The 20,630-nt window shown below is 35.0% G+C and overlaps 1 protein-coding gene across 1 annotated transcript in view; it reads left to right on the top strand.

Moving 5' to 3' along the window:
* Nucleotides 1-230: 230 nt before the first annotated feature.
* LOC138701919 (alpha-1-antiproteinase S-like) overlaps nucleotides 231-20,630 on the top strand; it is a 70,607-nt gene continuing 50,207 nt past the window's right edge. The window contains exon 1 of the mRNA XM_069829281.1: nucleotides 231-438. Within this exon, the coding sequence (XP_069685382.1) occupies nucleotides 429-438 (10 nt within the window). The 5' untranslated portion in view covers nucleotides 231-428. The remainder of the gene's footprint in view (nucleotides 439-20,630) is intronic.

Below are 20,630 nucleotides of genomic sequence, written 5' to 3'. Positions count from 1 at the left end.
ATGACTATGATTGGTTGGAATTCAAAATTTCATTAGGCTACACTTCATTGGCCGAAAATGAAATGACGTCATACAAACTAAATAGTTATTATAAAAGGAGCTGGAGTCTTGGGTACAGACTCCAATACTAATACATGCAACGGTACTTGTATCAACGTGTGTGACCTTAAGCTTGAAATCCAGATGTGATTGTAGTCGGACGGGACGGTCCAGCAAGAGACTGGTCACTGTTCATTGCCATCGTGTGTCAGACGCGGTTGAAACTGAAAGTGATGGAGGAGGTGGGGAGGATGAGAAGCTGGCCCTCTTGTACCTGCTGACCCAGTTCTGTGGTTGTCACTGAACGGCGAGGCACGGAGTCAGTGAGAGTTTGCGAGTGTGGTGCCGCCGCTGCTGTCAACGAGCCGTGGACTGATTGCGCTGCCGAAATGCTAACAGGTGAGAGCCAGCGAGCCGTTGTGATGTACCGTCTGCCGCGCGCGGTTATTTCATAGGCCTACGTGCATATGGAACTCCGACATATCGCTCTGTCAGTAGTAGTAATTTTATTTAACAGCGATTTATAATAATAATAATAATAATAATAATAATAATAATAATAATAATAATAATAATAATAATATTTTATTTATTTATTTAGAATGTTAACGTGCAAAACAACAGCACAAGGCCAATTACAGTTCAGCACGATATACAAAACAAAACAACAAATAATGATGAGAATGAATGATAGAAAATGGCAGTGAGATGAAACACAATCAATATAATAGTCTACAGTAATCAATTGACCAAATGCAACAAAATAAATAGCACAAATAATTATTAAAATTAGTTCAGTGAGATAATTAAAATAATGGCAATTGAATAGAATGAATTACAAATGAATTAATGAAATCAAATAAATGAAGACTGGAATAATATAAGTAATATTGTAAAGATATCCAATTGACAAGAATAGTATGATACATATCTTAACAAATGGCATAAATTAATAAAACTGACATAAAAACTCAAAAGATATACTACACATTAAATGGATACAAGTTCAATCCATGCAAATTAGCATATTTAATACTGACATCTGCAGACCGGAGAGAGAGTTTCAGAATTCCTATTATAAAACATTTAATGAAATCTTAAACCATTAGCAGGAATACGAAGACTGATATTGCTTATGAATGATTCACAATCAATATCACCCTTAATGACTTTACAAATAAATAAATAATCAAGATCCTGACGTCTGGTAAACAAACTACCGCAATTGAAATATTTGCAATTAATCTCATAGTTATAATCGGAATTTGGTAAAAATCTATAAGGTAATAATAATAATAATAATAATAATAATAATAATAATAATAATAATAATAATACTTACATACTGGCTTTTAAGGAACCCGGAGGTTCATTCCCGCCCTCACATAAGCCCGCCATTGGTCCCTATACTGAGCAAGATTAATCAAGTCTCTATCACCATATCCCACCTCCCTCAAATCCATTTTAATATTATCTTCCCATCTACATCTCGGCCTCCCAACTAACACTCTATATGCATTTCTGGATTCGCCCATACGTGCTACATGTCCTGCCCATCTCAAACGTCTGGATTTAATGTTCCTAATTATGTCAGGTGAAGAATACAATGCGTGTAGTTCTGCGTTGTGTAACTTTCTCCATTCTCCTATAACTTCATCCCTCTTAGCCCCAAATATTTTCCTAAGCACCTTATTCTCAAACACCCTTAACCTATGTTCCTCTCTCAAAGTGAGAGTCCAAGTTTCACAACCATAAAGAACAACCGGTAATATAATTGTTTTATAAATTCTAACTTTCAGATTTTTTGACAGCAGACTGGATGATAAAAGCTTCTCAACCGAATAATAACAGGCATTTCCCATATTTATTCTGTGTTTAATTTCCTCCCGAGTATCATTTATATTTGTTACTGTTGCTCCCAGGTATTTGAATTTTTCCACCTCGTCAAAAGATAAATTTCCAATTTTTATATTTCCATTTCGTACAATATTCTGGTCACGAGACATAATCATATACTTTGTCTTTTCGGAATTTACTTCCAAACCTATCTCTATACTTGCTTCAAGTAAAATTCCTGTGTTTTCCCTAATCGTTTGTGGATTTTCTCCTAATACATTCACGTCAATAATAATAATAATAATAATAATAATAATAATAATAATAATAATAATAATAATAATAATAATAATAACATTAGGGTCTAATAATAATAATAAGCGAAATGTTTGTGTGTTTAGAGGTTATTCAGAGTCTAAATTAATGAACTTAGGCGAGAAATGACAAATTAAATAAAATTTTCGTAGTACTCTCTATCAGGGACAGAATTATATTACATGTCGTAAATCTACGACACGGGGCCTACAGCTTTACTTCTTTCCCGGAGGAAGACATACTAAAGATTTAATTGTCATTTAAAGACTGATATACTAGGATGACATTTCCTACAACTTAAATTACAGTAAAACCTCGTTAATCCGGACCCCAATAAGTCGGACTTCGCTTAATCCGAACAGGAAAAAAAAAGGACGATGAGTTTGGAAAAATTAAAGAACCTTGTTTTAAGACTTAGTTTTATACATTAGAACTATGGAATTACAGTATTGCACCTACAGTATTAAAAATAAAGACAATCTATCAAGTTTGCATTAAAGTAATTAAACTATACAAACAAATATTACTATCGATTACACATTTTACTGTACTGTATAGTGCAGTTAGGCCTATGCCCTTTAAATACACCATAATAAACGTGTTTTGTTGCTATAAACGGAATTTTAATGCACTTTCTACTATTCTTTTAGGTTATTTCAGTTAATCTGGACTTTCCTTAAACCAATCAACTTATACCCCCAATTAGTCCGGATTAACGAGGTTTTGCTGTGTTTGTTTATTTATTTGATTTATTTTTACTGGTACTGGCAGAGTTAAGGCCATAAGGCAGGGGGTCGTCAGCACAGAGCACCCTGGGGCTAGCATCTCTTACCCGCGGAGAACACACTGCACTATGGTGCACTCGTAGCTGCTAGCGTGTATGCTCTCTACCTCTTCCTGCTGCACAACGGTGCACACGGGACGGCACCGCTTACCCATTGCACATTTCAGCGAGTGCTGACGACCACTGCCATAAGGCCTCGCTTCCAATCAACCAGTATAAAATACATACTTACTTACAAATGTCTTTTAAGGAACCCGAAGGTTTATTGCCGCCCTCACATAAGCCCGCCATCGGTCCCTATCCTGTGCAAGATTAATCCAGTCTCTATCATCATATCCCACCTCCCTCAAATCCATTTTTAATATTATCCTCCCATCTACGTCTCGGCCTCCCCAAAGGTATTTTTCCCTCCGGTCTCCCGACTAACAATCTATATGCATTCCTGGATTCGCCCATACATGCTACATGCCCTGCCCATCGCAAACGTCTGGATTTAATGTTCCTAATTATGTCAGGTGAAGAATACAATGCGTGAAGTTCTGCGTTGTGTAACTTTCTCCATTCTCCTGTAACTTCATCCCTCTTAGCCCCAAATATTTTCCTAAGCGCCTTATTCTCAAACACCCTTAACCTACGTTCCTCTAAATATAAATAACATCAAAAAGAAAACAATATAATAATAATAATAATAATAATTTTTATTTATTTATTTCGAATATTAATGTGCATAACAACAGCACAAGACCAATTACAGTTTAGCACAAAATAACAAACAAAACAAAACAGAACAAATGATTATGAGATGAATGACAGAAAATGGCAGTGAGATGAAATACAATCAATCAACATTAATCATTCACCAAATACAACAAATAAATGGCAATATCTAACAAATAATAAAATATATTAAATAACAAGTAAAATCAAATCTGATCTTGCAAATTAGCACTTTTAATACACCTGGCTATTGGAGAAAGGGATTTAAATAATTTAGTGAAGAAAATTCTTTGACCACGAAAACCTTTCACGGAAATTCTAAGGTAGGTTTTATGTATAAAAGAATCACAATCAATGACACCATTAATAGCACTATTAAAGAAAGTGTAATCAATATCCTGACGTCTCGAATACAGACTGGCACAGTTAAAATATTTACTAGATAGTTCATATTTTGAAGAAAAGGAGGTGGGTACGAATCTGAACGCACAAAGGGAAATGAATTTTCTTTGGATATTTTCTAGTTTACCCGAATCAGTAGAAGTAATAGAGTTCCACGCAACAGATGCATCTTCTAACTTAGACCTTACTAAAGCATAATATAATGTAAGTAGTTGGTTTACCCCTTCCAATGTGCTCCTTTAAAAGATCTTAAAGTGAAATTTCTATCTGATATTGACAAATTAATTCGCAGCGCTGTTAAGGAAATAATTAACATTCCTACTGACACCCTGGATGCTATGTTGTATGCACCAAGAAGATTGCGAGGTTTAGGAGTATTTAAAGCCCAGTGGGAAGCTTACCTTCAGCACTTAAATATTTGTCAAAGACTTTTACACGTTGACAACCCTCATGTAGCAGCCACTCGAAATCTTCCAAACGAAATTGAACATTGCATCAAACAATTACCAATTACCTTCGATTTCTCTGAACGTATTTCTTCTCAAAAACTAAGAAAAGCATTGCGTGAAGATTCTTTTCATCAATGGAGCAAATTGAAAAGTAAAGGTTTGGGAGTTGTTTTCTATTCCCACTGGAAGAAAGGTAATTCGTGGATCTCAACCAAAAAGGGACTTTCGAGCAGTCAGTAGACGCAAGCTATTAAGATGAACTGTAATACAATACCTGTACGTACTCTCCCTGCTAGAACTCTTGACTCAACCCGTTGCAGAAGATGCGACGAGCAAGAAACGCTTCCTCACGTCTTGGGTTTCTGCCATCATGGAGAATTACTCCGAATCAACAGACATAATACGGTTCGTTCTCTCATCGCAGCTTCAATCCGTCAGAATGCTTCTTATGAGGTTTATGAGGAGGTTGGTTGTCTCTCTTCTGATGGCTCTACTGGACGGGCTGATATCATCATACTCTAATTGATCGGCAGAAGGATAAGGGTGTCATTCTTGATCCCACAATCCGTTTAGAGATGCATGAGCAACAGCCACAAGAGGTGTGTCGTGAAAAACAAGTCATATATGAGCCTTGTTGTCAGCATCTTGGAGCACAATACCACATCACACATTGGACAGTTTTTGGGCTCATGTTCGGTGCCCGTGGCACGATCCCACGTGAAACTTTAAATCAACTTAAACAATATAAAATTTCTGATGCAACGATTGATGCCATAGGATCTCACGTGTTAAAATCATCCTTAGCTATAATTAGTAATCATTTGTACCCAACAAAATTTTTATTGTAAATGATTTGCTACGTTTTCTTATCTTAATGCTTTTCCTTTTTCTTTCCAAGTGTCACAAAATTGTTTTGTTTACTTATTATTCTTTATGAATTGATTAGTAGGCCGATCTATTGAACCCTTATTTAGGGCGGCTTTTGTTTCTACAAATTATCTCAGGAGAGGAAAAGGAATAAGTAATAGACCTAATGAGACCAAGCATTCTTAGTGAATGATTAAATAAATGAACAATATGGTCATGAAAGTACAATTTAGAATCAAGATATATACCGAGATCCTTAATACAGTCCTTCCTGGTTATGACGGCATTCGATAGCGAATAGTTGAACTTTAATGTAGTTGTCTTCCTAGAGAAAGAGATAACGCATGTTTTAGAAATATTAATTTTCATACCGTTATGATCAGACCAACGTTGAATGGCATGTATATTGTTTTGAAGTAAATGACAATCAGCAAGACTATTAATTTTCCTAAATATTTTTAAATCATCGGCAAAGAGAAGATAATGGGAACAGATGGGCATACAAATGTCATCGATAAAAAGCAAGAATAATAATAATAATAATAATAATAATAATAATAATAATAATAATAATAATAATAGCGAAATGTAGATGTGTTTAGCTACATTGTAATTCTAGAGTTTTAAACAATTACAATTCAGAGTTAAATAAGACAACGTTTCTGTGTATGAGAAACGGGTACGGTTGTTGGTCTCTTAAGGTTGTGTAAATGGAAATTAGGGAGCTTCAGTGCGGTTAATGTAGATCCCTGTCTTCGTGCACAACGGTTCCTAGAAGATCGATCGAAGTTTATATGATGTACTGTGTGGTTCGTGTGAGCATTGTACTTGTACGACAGTGAAATTGCTTCAGGATATGCAGTTTCTCTTGATTTGTCGACTTGCGAAACATATGTCTGTGGCGGTCTGACGAAATGGATGACTAAACGACTAACTGGTGTCTTTGAACTTTGTGTGAGATGCATAGGAATGTTTTAAAAACACGCTCCGACCGCCTTAACCATAGATTACTAATGATTCATCAGACTACCCAGATTGGCAACATTGCTAATTTAAGGCATTTCTAGTTGTGAGAGACGCATGCCAGTTTTAGGTTTTAGCACAGTCTAGTATATACAGTCACGAAGCTCAATACGTAGTAAATATGCATCCATAGATAGTTGCTAACCACTAGGAACGCTAATATCGTCTCATTACAGACAATGAGAAATAGTGCCGGCACTCTATTGTTCCTAGCACCCTCACAACTCAAGCTTCGTGACTGTATATACTAGACCAGACATATCAATTGATGCCCGCAGGAGCAAGCGCGCTCTTTAGAGCTCAGAAAAGCCTGAGCGCTTTACAGCTGAAGGGAAAGAGATAGAAGAAAGAGGTAGTATATGCCGCTTGGTCGAGCTATATTCAGGGTTGGCCAACACTGATTCAATAGATAAAGGAAAGAAAACTTATTAAAACTGTATCCATGTTAATTTTTAGAGTTGCCTGAAAAGTATAAGTGCATTATAAGAATGTAAGTTCTAATTTTAATGCTCATTTTTCACAAGTTTGATTTTTTTTATTGAAAAGAAATATTTTCTCAACTTTTCTTATAGAAAAGTGAAATTTTCATATATAGGCCTATTTATTTATTAGCCTTACAGAATGTTTTCGTAAATTTAATATACCGTATATACGTATTACTGAAAATAATGTATTGAAAATTTTGAAAATATTTGCATGGAAATTGTTTGTAAGGAAATTAATTAACAAAGCAACTACTGTTACATCATAAGCAGAAGATGCGTGCCCAAGTGTTGTAAAAATGTCAGCTCTATAGCTTCAGCAGATTTCGAGAAAATAATTTAATATTCTGGTGATAGAAAGTTGCTCACAATTAATATCACCTTAAAAGCATAATGCGTTAACAGTTTTGTTATGTAATATTAGTTACACTTAAAACATATACAGTACCTAAGTAACTTCGCTTTGTACTGTAATATTGTTTTATTAGTTTATTGATTACTTTTGTAAGGCTAAAGATACCATCAATATAAATTCCAACTTATCATGTCATACTCAATCTCTTTCTTTGGAATATCACTTTTTTTTATGAATGATGTGTTTCATTCACTTAATACAGCATAATATTATACTACTATGGAATTTAAGTGAATATTCCTTCTTAACTCTCTATTATGTTACTAACATTTAAAACACAAGTGCAATATTAAGAAATCAGTGTTAGTACTTTTGTTTTACAGACAATATAGATAATATCAAACAGAAAGCAGCCATATAAAAATAACGACATAAAATGTCACGTTCCGTTTGAAGTTTGTGCACCACTGTTTTCTTAATCCAACAGGCTGCTTATTCATATACACAACCTTTCCTCTTTCCATACTTTGCGCTTGCTGCCCGCGCACGACGTCAAGGTCAGAAAAATGTGCTTGCTTTGACATCACTGTACTAGACTGTGGTTTTAGTATCATCAGTCTACAACTTTCCTCTACATGAAAAGGATGTCACTGTGATGATGTTTTAAAATGAATTTTTAATGAGATACGAACGCGGCGTCGTGTGACAGACGAGTGTAGAAGTGCAAATCTTTTATATTATCAGCAACTCAATACAAATCAGGAATGTAAACATTGAAAAAAGTAGAAGAACCCGGCGTTGATCTTCCTAGAAGACAGTGGCGGCTCCTGCATATTTCTTAAGAGGAGGAAAGAAGTTAACAGCACGAAATGACACCTTCTTGAATGAAACATACTACAAATTAGCCTACATGCATACATGTAAGACCAAGTAGTGTTGGGGTTGGCCTTCCCTTCTGTATAGCAATAATCTGTTCTTGTAAACTGAGTTTCCTAAATTTTCCAAAATATATTAAGTTTTCACTTCTATTCATTGTTGAATAATTGCGCAAATTAACAATTACAAGGAAATTCACAACTCCCAGCATTTTTTCGAGCACACTACAGCATCACACGTGTTGGAAGAGGCTAGTACTAATTTGTAACCGGAACCGTTTTACGGAAATGGAAATGAGAATGAGAAACAATCTGAGGAAAGCGAGAACACTGCACCCACCCACGTGGTCTGTGTTGCCACATGTACATTTTACAAGTTCAGTATCACATGCTTTTGAAGAATGTCAGTTCTTGTAAAGTCATACTATCATTATTGTTCAAAGCTGCCGGTGACCGATTAATTTTTTATCTTAAAAATGGTGTAGTTTGGAGTACCTACTTTCAATTTCAAATATATTTGTACGAAACTGACAACTTGGCTGTTGCCCTGTCTAATAAACAATGAATAGAAGTGAATTTCAGGGGGCAACTACGTAGAACTGCTTCCTCTTTGTTTTACATAAACCCGACTTTAACTTTCAAATATCCACGAAAGTTTCAAACCATGAATAGTAGCCTATATAAAGTGCAATGAATAATATTTTTGACTTATAATTGAAAAAAAGTTTACATGGTGTCTTTCATAGCGTTGCGTTAAAACTGTTTTTGTTGTGTCTCCTCCTAGATGTGTTATAGTCCGGTTGAATGCAACATCGTTAGATGGCAGCGGTAGCGAGCTTGCTGCACGACCAGTCGGTTTCTATTTACCGCCCATGCGCTGATTCAGAGGAGGATCTCCTCCCTATCCGTTCATTTACTTGCTTTAAAACTCTGCTTCTTTCTCTGGCCGCTAGTGCGCTGTTGTCTGTGTGTGTTAACTGCAGTAGAGGAGGAATGGAGTGCCTTTCCTCTACACAGAAAATCTCGCATCTTTCTCACAGTTTTCGACAGCACATGAGCGCGCGTCGTTTAAAACTCGATCAACCGAGTTTTTCTTATAGCTGTGAACTTAAAAATTATCGAATCTTCCTCGAATTTCAAGGCACATATTTCATTTGGTATTTACTTTCAAAAGAAGAAAATGTGAGGAGGACGTTCCTCCCTTCCCTCCCCCGAGGAACCGCCACTGCTAGAAATGATTTCCCATTTCCAAATTTTGCGATGAAGGTTCTTTCGGTGAGAAAACTGTGGATTATTTATTTATTTGTTTATTATGTTGTACATGTAATAATAAGAAGAAAAGCGCACAATGTGCAACATTTATCGTGTAGGGTCAAAACAGCCCGATTCAGTCACCGTTGCAAAACTTAGTCAATGACACACCTCTGGGTTTGCACAACATTACGTGATATCGGTCACACAATTCGCTGCAAAGTTCACATACACAGCTGACGTCTGGTTGGTGGAATTTCTTGTTCTGGCAAAATCATGTGTGTAATCTGTCGTGGAAGCCATATACTGCTAGCCGGATCATTATATGGCCACATTCTAGTATATACAATCACGAAGCTCAATACATAGGAAATATGCATCCACTAGGATCACTACTAACGCCTCATCACAGACAATGCGAAATAGTACCGGCAGTCCGGCACAGTCTATTGTTCCTAGTATTCTCATCAACTCAAGCTTCGGAACTGCATATAGGTATAAATATATACAGGGACATCATTTTATTTTTACTTCAATTTTTATTGTATCTGAGTTTTTGAATGTATTTCACTCCCACCCCTTCTACTAATGAAGTTCAACCGTCTTGCACACAGATCCAAGACCGCATATAAGCTTACAGTTATAGTAAACAATACGTTCCAAAAATATGTTCGCGTTTTCCAGTGACGAAAGAGCTTTAAATATTGAATCATTTTCGCACAGGTACTGTCGTCCATTTGCCTACGTCGTATCCCGGTTTCCCCCCACCAGCTTTTATTCGCCAGCTAGTGGTTAGGGTGTCTTAGATCTTTTCTGATAACATTAATTTCTGTTAGTAATTAGACGTCTACGTAATATTATACAACTGTTTAAAATAACTTAAATAAAAGGGCCTCGTTAAGTAATTAACTGTCACGTGATTTCCTTCCTTTCTACGATCCTACGACATAACCACTCGGACGGACAGTAGATAGTATGTCTGAATAATTTTATCTTTTCGGATCGGGCAGAAGTGAAGATTGAATTTACAGTACATAAGGTACTCTTTTATAGAGTAGGTACTGAATTATTTCAACATGAGTTACTAGTACGAAAGACGAAACTGGTAATTGGGATTAGGTACAATAATCTATAGTGCGATAATATGCACATTAGAACTGAAACCTGTGTCGAAATGAACGGCCACCATTTTAAAAAATGTGTTTAAATATCCATATTATGAATATTTTTCAATTTAACTTCATTCTCTATATTGTACGTCAATGTGCTGAAGACAGTATAATATACACTGCATAAATGAATACGTTCGCATGGATAACTCAGTTCGTGAGTAAAAACACTTATTTTTAATACAGTGTACTCTATTTTGATTAAACAAAAACCTAATGAAAATTATCAAACTCAAAAGCGCGATATTTCCTAGTTTACGTAAATGGATTAACTACTTTTCTTCCCTCCTATACCTAGTAAAGTGATTTGTTTGTATATTACGCCAGTATCATCGAACTCCAGTCGTGGAAGGGGTAGCAAACGGCGTTGATCCAGAGGTATAGCCAAGTTAATATTAAAAATGTTAGTAAAAATAAAATGATGTCCCTGTACTAGACTGTAAAAAACCGCAGATCGTACTATCATCCTGCATCCTTATGTTGTACAAGTAACACGCACGTTATAGCTGCCTTGTAGAGATGGGTAAAAAATAACACAACAGTTATTTTGGAACTGTTCCGGTCTCGGAACTGTTGCAAAAATGAACAGTAGGTCGGAACCTCCTGTTCCGAAATAACAGTGTTCCGACTCCGAGCTGCTCACTTGCCCAGCTGTTGCGGGCTTGCAGTACCGCGTTGCTATGTTCCGACTCCCTCGGAACTGTTGCAAAAATGAACAGTAGGTCGAAACCTCCTGTTCCGAAATAACAGTGTTCCGACTCCGAGCTGCTCACTTGCCCAGCTGTTGCGGGCTCGCAGTACCGCGTTGCACAAGGTATAATGTTCCGACTCCGAGATAACAGTCGGAACGTCGGAGCTTGTTCCGATGAACCAACGACAGCTGCAGTTACACTGTTCTCGTTGTTCTTTATAAGTTATTACTTGAAGTTGGTACTTGAAACTCTCACGTGGTTGGAGGGGGGCGCATGGAAATTGAAATCCTTGCGGTGGCGCGAACTTTAATATCAACATTTGTAAGACTGGCCAATCATCTGTAATGTTATAGTAAGTATTTAATAATCTGTAATATTCATTCCCGCTTTATGGTTTATTTCACCATTAGTTGACTAATTCTGTTTTATAAACATTCTACAAAGTCATAAAGTACGCATACTATTATTAATTCATTGATCAGCTGATTCTATACAAAGGTTAAAGTCGTAAATGGTAATGAGTGGTTTAGTTACAATGTCTGTATGTCGTTTGTTGAGGTTAAGTCTGACAAGCACAAGTTTTTGTGCTATCTTCTCTGTTATCAAAGAACGACAAAAATGTTGTAGCATTATTTGTTGGAAACTGCCCATATAAGTACTGATTTGGAGAGGAGGTTTAATGCGAAGTTTAAATTACACTTTGGTAAAGATGCGATTCCAATATTTTACTAACCCACTGCGGGGTTTCCAGGTTTCATTACTGCCAATATATATCTTTTTTATTTATGAAATTATAATATTTATTATTATTATTATTATTATTATTATTATTATTATTATTATTATTATTATTGTTGTTGTTATTATTATTATAACTGTGCATTAAGAAAAGTAAAAATAAAAATTAATGATTTGTTTTTTTTTTTATTATGTAATAGAGAGAACAGAAATTACATACCATATGTTTTAAATGTTATGTTATTTTTTTTTTAGTTGGCTACCATGTCTTTATAACTTTATGTACGAAAACAAAGTGTTGTATTCTGTCCTTGTAGTCAACAGCTGTGTAATTACTAGCATTAAGCTTTTGAGTTCTGTCCGCATGCACAGCAATTTTCCAAAATCGATTCGAATGTGCATTGCAGTGCCATCTATAGATAAGAATGTGCACTATGTCATGCCTATGAGTGCTCCAGTGTGAGCTGCATGGTGAAGAGGGAGGGTACTGTACCGTTCGTTTGAACGACTCAACGACTCCGACTCATCACCACTGGTGACTGTTATTTCGGAACTGTTATTTGGAACATAGTATTTTTTCGGAACCGGAACCGTTCCGGGAAAAGAACAACTTCGCCCATCACTACTGCCTTGTGAAAAACCCTGTCCACTATGAATTAAAAGTCCTATAATATTGTTTATACCATTTAATTACGGTAAACTGTTTGCGAGGATTCTAGGTATAATTCACAAGAATATTTTTTTGTTCGAAGTATTTGCATATTAATAGGAATTGCTCTTTTCCTTACATTTGTTATGATGAAATAAACGTTGTATTTACTCCGAAAAACATCCGCAAGTTGGAACAGCACTTCAAAGCATTCAAATTTTAGCGCGTTATTCCCCCACTTCCATGTCTACCCGCGCCGAGCTCATCTCCTGCTACCTCTTCGCGTTCCGTGACTCCCTGTTACTCCGTTACCCAAATTCTAAAGAAGATAATGGGTCCAACTCGACTCGACGGCGGGTTTACAAGAGTGAGTGGAAGAGTGGGATGACCTGTGAAATTAATTTTTATGCAGCTCAAAGAATTAACTGCTACTTTCATAGGAAATACTTATTTTAAGCATGAAATATACAATGAAAATCTTTATACTAGCTGATATAGCATAAAGTATATTATTCGTAACGGTTATGTAGAAATATTTCACTTCAAATAACGATTTTTTCCTTTCTTAGTTCAAAAGCTCGTCCATTGATCTTCTATATTATACATGAAAATTAATGCTTTTTTTTTGGCACCCCCACAAAAAACATTACTCCCTATTATTGTCATGTCGGAGCTTTTCTTAACTTGAATGAACTAGTGATCCTACTACGGAAATAGATTTACTTACTTACAAATGGCTTTTAAGGAACCCGAAGCCGCCCTTACATACTGTAAGTCCGCCATCGGTCCCTATCCTGTGCAAGATTAATCCAGTCTCTATCATCATATCCCACCTCCCTCAAATCCATTTTAATATTATCCTCCCACCTACGTCTCGGTCTCCCCAAAGGTCTTTTTCCCTCTGGTCCCCCAACTAACACTCTATATGCACATCCCCTGCCCATCTGAAACGTCTGGATTTAATGTTCCTAATTATGTCAGGTGAACAATACAATGCGTGCAGTTCTGCGTTGTGTAACTTTCTCCATTCTCCTGTAACTTCATCCCTCTTAGCCCCAAATATTTTCCTAAGAACCTTATTCTCAAACACCCTTAATCTCCGTTCCTCTCTCAGAGTGAGAGTCCAAGTTTCAGAACCATACAGAACAACCGGTTTTTTTTTTTTTTTTTTTTTTTTTATAAATTTTCTTACCATTCGTGAGCTGCCACAAGGGACAAAGAGTACTTAACCATAGGAATTTTTACAAGTTCATTGAACCATTTTATAAATTCTTTAAGATTTTTTGACAGCAGACTAGATGACACCGAATAATAACACTCATTTCCCATATTTATTTTGCGTTTAATTTCCTCCCGAGTATCATTTATATTTGTTACTGTTGCTCCAAGATATTTGAATTTTTCCACCTCTTCGAAGGATAAATCTCCAATTTTTATATTTCCATTTCGTACAATATTCTGATCACGAGACATAATCATATACTTTGTCTTTTCGGGATTTACTTCCAAAACGATCGCTTTACTTGCTTCAAGTAAAATTTCCGTGTTTTCTCCTAACATAGATTTACATAATATGTATATATAAAAATAATTTTTTATATTTTAGGAACCTGCGCATCAATACTTGAAACTCAATACGGATATAACAAAATGTGAGAAGATTTTGGAATTAAGAAAGTAAATGCCACATTTTAAATCATTACTGTGGAATCATGCATTGTAAAATTAGCAAGGAATTGTTTTAAAAACATTCTACTGAACTGTAGTAAATTGTTGATCCTGCCTTCCCATTATACATTCATAGTTTACTGCCCAAGGACAGGTCTTTCACTTCAAATCCAGCATTTTGCAATAGTTCTTACTTTCTGCCTTCCTCTTAGTCTCCGCAAATGATCCATATATCTTAATGTCGTCTACCATCTAATTTCTGCCACGAACTTTTCTTCCGTTCATAATTCCTTCTAGTGAATCCTTCAATTCCAGTGCATTCCATTACAAGACAATGAATTTTATATTAACGAAATAACTATTGATTCAAGGATAATAACGTTCTTGAAATTCATGGTGGTTTACGCACTGATTAACAAGAAGTCATAAAAAAGTTAAAACAAAAACCGTAAATGAAATAGTAAAACAATATAAAATAAAACGGACAGAAGATAAACGTGATGACATGCATGCCAACTGCCGAAATTAGAGAACATAGGCTTATTAAAGAGACGTCAGAGGTCAGAAATACCAACTGTAAAATAAATAAGAACTACAAATGTAGGGCCTGCAAGTAAATTCTCCCAATTGTAAATATCATTCACAGAAAATCTACGGTATATATCTAAATCAATAATTGCACTTTTCAACCAAAGCACTAAATAAATAAAAATCTTAGCTAAGGCCCGGATTCGTATGTTTTGACTCTTTTTTTATTTCTTATTATGAAAATTAAATTACTCGAACTTTTATGTGTTGCACATAGTGAAACAAAATATATATGAATTTTATCTGACCTAGAAATGCCTGAAGTAATATGACCACAGTAACAACATGTTACAATCTATACTAATAATAAATCTGTAGCCGAAATTTTTCTGGTAATTTTCGATTTTCCAAAAATAATTGGTCCTAACATATATAATTAACCACCCTGAAACCGAAAAACGCTTTTTTTTTAATTTTTGTTTGTATATCTGTCTGTCTGTCTGTCTACCTGTCTGTATGTTTGTTACCTTTTCACGCGATAATGGCTGAACGGATTTCGATGAAAATTTGAATATAAATTAAGTTAGTTGTAACTTAGATTTTAGGCTATATGGCATTTAAAATACATTATTTAAAAGGGGGGTTATAAGGGGGCCTGAATTAGATAAATCGAAATATCTCGCTTATTATTGATTTTTGTGAAAAATGTTACATGACAAAAGTTTCTTTAAAAATAATTTGCGATAAGTTTTATTCCTTGAAAAATTTTGATAGGACTGATATTTAATGAGATAAATGAGTTTTAAAATTAAACTAACTGCCATCCAAGGCCGTGTAATGAATTAAAAAGCAAATGACTTCGTCTGTAAGGGGCCTTGGACAGCAACAATCGAAAGCTATGAAAGATAGCCTATAGAGAATGTTTCTGTGTTTGTATGAAGTAATATCGGAAGCTAAATTAACCGATTTGTATAATTAATTATTATTTCACCATTGGAAAGTGTAGTTTCTCTAGATGACATAATGCTGTAATGTTATTACAGTAACTTCTGATATTAATATAATATAATATAATATAATATAATATAATATAATATAATATAATATAATATAATGTGTAATATTATATAATATAATTTAAGTTATTTGAAGGGTTCACAACCATAGTGGGCCAAGCACCATTTACTGAATACGTAGAAAACAAGGGTTAAAATTAAGTTATTACCATAATTCAATGGAAACCTATAACAAGTAAAATAAAATATACACATTAAATCTAAATGATGTCAATCTTCATTAAACTATGATTGCATGTAATAAAAATTAAGAAACAGGTTAAAGGAATTGTCATTGTACCAAATGAGTGTCTCTGGACCAAAATGATCGCATTTTAATTATTTGGATGTAATTTAAATTAAGTAACATATTAAACGATTTATCCTTCTATCAAACACGAATGTTCCCTGGATCAAACGTCCTATTTTAATTATGTAATTACTTTATATTTATTTCTAACGGGTGCAGCGGAGCGCACGGGTACGGCTAGTATTATAATATAGTATTATCTAAACCAGTAATTCTCAACTGGGGGGCCGCGACCAAATTAATAATAATAATACTTTTTAAAAGTCGTCTTATGAAAATTTAAACATTAAACTATTTTCCGTTAAATAAAAACATAATTAAACTGTTTTATTTTTAAATACATACCAAATTTTCCAGTAATTATGTCCTAGATTCTACTTTAATGTGACCAACCAATCTGACTGTGGTTTCTCATGGTTTTCTTCAGTCACAAAGGCTAATGCAGGATTGGAAATTTACATGCCATGATTCATTACCGCCTTAATCATCAATATCATAAACATTAATCAAAATGTAAAATCAATTACATGAACATAAGCCAATTATAACACAATAGAAACAAAAACTCAACAACAGTAAAATTCGACCCAATAATATAATCCTAAACACTCGATGTGATGATAGATGTTAAAGCGTGTATAATTATGAATAAAAAAATACTTCATGTGATTAATAATGTTGAATCTCACGAATTAAAATACTGGTGAAGTGATGATAATAGGGAATGGTGATATCAAAAAGAGATGAAATTTGTTCTATAAACAAATTAGATTTCCTACTGAATGAAAAGAAATAATACAAAACGGCAAAGGAAAAATTCTGTTCCTCTTATCGTAAGAATTTACTATATGACGGTACTGCAACTGAACATCTTCCATTCTGTATAGGCTAATCCACAATTCTGGCCTATTGACCATAATTGCATCACCATTTAATTGCTCACTATTGCTTAGACAACAATCCGAAGACAGATTTGAACCTCATAAGCATGGCCGGGTATTTATGGTGATGACGAAAATCACGACATAATAGATCTAAAATAGATTTTTACTAATCTTTACGAATTAAGTAATTCTGATTAATAATATGCGGATAAAACAATCTCGACAAAACTCGAAATAGAGTGCTAATAGCGAAATATGAACACATTCGTGAATAATTACTATTGCGTCGTTTTATAGCGAATTTCATGTTCTGAGTTTTTTTTTTTTCGGATTTATTTTTCACTTGAATTTGTTATAGGCTATATCCAATTAGGCTACATTACATGGTATTCCAGGTGTTCTGATTACAATAGTGAACTCAAAAGATGGAGAATTCAATATTTCACTAATAATTTGAAAGTGTTAATTTGAGGGCTGCTAGTTTTTTTTTTCGTTTTTAATGAATGTGTGTTAAATACATTCTCAATCAACAAATCTGCAATGCTTGGAAAAAGTGGCATAAGTCAGTTTCCACAAACATTTTATATTAATTTATTGACAGCTTACGGAACATCTGCTCGCTTGGGAAAAGAGACATAAGTATTTCTCCCATTACAATAATTCATACAGAAGAAAATCAAATCGACATAAACCAGTGTGAAGACAGTTTTTTTCCTTCTCCTATAAAACTAACATTTTTGACTTGTGCCACTTTTCCCGAGCACTACAGAAATATTGCCTATTGACCATACTGCACTTTTATCAGAATCCAACGAACCTTTAATGTTAACTATTGGGAAAGTAATATTCATACTGAGGTCTTTGCATTAATATGAATAAAACTGAATACCTCGTTGTGGGCAATAGTGGAAGAGATATTATCCTACCGCAAGGAACAATTAAATCTGTGAGACATTTTAAGTATTTGGGGTCTATTATCCACGAGTCTGGGAGCTGTGAAGCAGATGTAGATCACAGAGTGCAGTAGGCAAGAAGGGCAATAAAGATGCTGAATGGGGTACTGTGGAGTAGATCCATTTCCAAACAAATGAAGAAAAGAATTCTACAATATATAGTTGAATCTATACTAACATACGGGGCAGAGGGATGGGCACTCGTTGAACGTCAGAAGTGTAAGATACAAGCGACGGAACAAGAAGAGCTGCTAGAGTATCCAGAAGGAATGAGGATGTGAGGCAAATGATGGAGATGGAAGAGTCGGTAATTGAAAGAATCGAAAAACGAACTCTTCAATGGTATGGCCACGTAAAAAGGATGAAAGAAGGAAGATGGCCAAAGATTATTCTGGAATGGTCACCTCGGGGAAGGAGGAAGCGTGCGAGACCAAGAAAAACATGGAAAGCCGGTGTCATGCAAATGATGAAGGACCGACATATGCAGGAGGAGGATTGGCGGGATCGAGAAGGATGGCGGAAGGGAATTCAGGGCAACCGCTGAAGAGTGGAAGAGCCCACAAAAGAAAAGAAAAAGAAGATATTCATACTGAGTTAATACTCAAATTACAAAATAATTTTATTTTCCAAAATGTTCATTAATCTCCGTGAAGAGTACAAACCAATCTCCAACAATCTCCGCCGACACCAATATTAAAAAACACAAATGATAAAATTAATCTCCATAAATACCTGCCTCTGCTCATAAGTGACAACAATAAGGCATCACTAATGAGGCAACTAAGCCAGGAGATAATGGGCTAGTGTGGCCAGTTCCTTTCTCCCTTTATTGGATATTTACATCGCTGACTAGTAACATATTACACTAATCAGACTTTGTTCTTCCTCTGACATTTCCTCAAATGAAATGTACCGCCTGAATAGATGTAGGCGTAGGGTAACTTACATTTGAGCCAGAACCTCAATCAGAGGTTAATTTTGCTTATCATGGACATTAAATACTATTTAAATGTAGAAATAATGTGATTATGACTGAAAACATCATGAAAATATGTTAAAATAGTGTCTCGACAGTTTTACTTGGTTTTCCCAGCTTTTGAACCCAACTCTACGACTTAGAAACCTGTTATACTACCATCTGTGTGAGTAACTATCTCTTTGAAGATGGCAAATGTCAATACTGACTAAGCTGTTCTGTGTGGCAAACCCAAAAATCGATAAGATGGTGAAAGCAACGTCTATCACAGCTGACAAGTGAATTTAATTGAATCCTCTACGTGGGAGTGCTTGGTTGCCATATCACGCTCTTACGTTCAAGAGATTTTCATTAAGATGATGTCATGAGGAGAGTAAAGAAATCCGAAAGCTTTCGTCGATTGCAAGAAAAAATTCAGTCCTGTTATTAGTCAAAGTAACTTCAGAGGAATGATTACTATGAAGATAAGTAATTAATTTAATTTTGTTTATTGCATTAAAACATAGGTTGTTCAAAAACATAGTGCAATACAAATTGCACATAATTGCTGCTTCTACACTGCACAAAACGATTACGACTTTCCTAAGCCATCTTAACTCATTAGTATTACTTGCAAAAAATCTCCACAAGTACTTATATTTTAATCATTATAATCTGTTCGGAATAAAATTAGTGGTGGTAGTGCTGGTGGTGGTGGTGGTTTCAATTCATTCCAGTCCGTTCACTCCATTATATTTCAGTCAGTTCACTCCATTCCAATCCAGTTTGTTCACTCCATTTCTATTCATTCATTCCATTCCAATTCATTAATTTATTTCACTCCATTCCAATCCAGTTCATTCATTCCACTCCATTACAGTTCATTGATTCATTCATTTTAGCCAATTCATTCAATTCTAATTCATTAGTCAATTCATTCCATTCCAATTCATTAATTTATTCCATATCACTTCAATTCAGTTCATTCATTCATTTTACTCCATTCCAATTAATTTCACTCCATTCCAGTTCATTTCACTCCATTCCAGTTCATTTATTTCACTCCATTCCAGTTCATTTATTTCACTCCATTCCAGTTCATTTATTTCACTCCATTCCAGTTCATTCATTTCACTCCATTCCAATCCATTCATTTCACTTCATTCCAATCCATTCATTTCATTTCATTCCAATCCATTCGTTTTACTCCATTTCAATTCATTCATTTCATTCCATTCCAGTTCATTCATTTCACTCCATTCAAGTTAATTCATTTCACTCCATTCAAGTTAATTCATTTCACTCCATTCCGATCCATTCATTTCACTTCATTCCAATTCATTCATTTCACTCCATTCCAATTCATTCATTCATTTCACTCAATTCCAGTTCATTCATGCCACTCCATTCCAGTTCATTAATTCATTCCACTCCATTCCAGTTCATTCCACTCCATTCCAGTTCATTCATTCCACTCCATTCCAGTTCATTCATTCATTCATTCCACTCCATTCCATTCCTGTTCATTCCTTTCACTCCATTCCAGTTCATTCCTTTCACTCCATTCCAGTTCATTCATTTCATTCAATTCCAGTTCATTCCAAAGTGAGAGAGGGGGGGGGGAAGAAGTAGAG

Source organism: Periplaneta americana, chromosome 6 (assembly GCF_040183065.1).
Source record: "Periplaneta americana isolate PAMFEO1 chromosome 6, P.americana_PAMFEO1_priV1, whole genome shotgun sequence".
Classification (NCBI taxonomy): domain Eukaryota; kingdom Metazoa; phylum Arthropoda; class Insecta; order Blattodea; family Blattidae; genus Periplaneta; species Periplaneta americana.
This window is presented reverse-complemented; position numbering and strand designations above follow the sequence as displayed.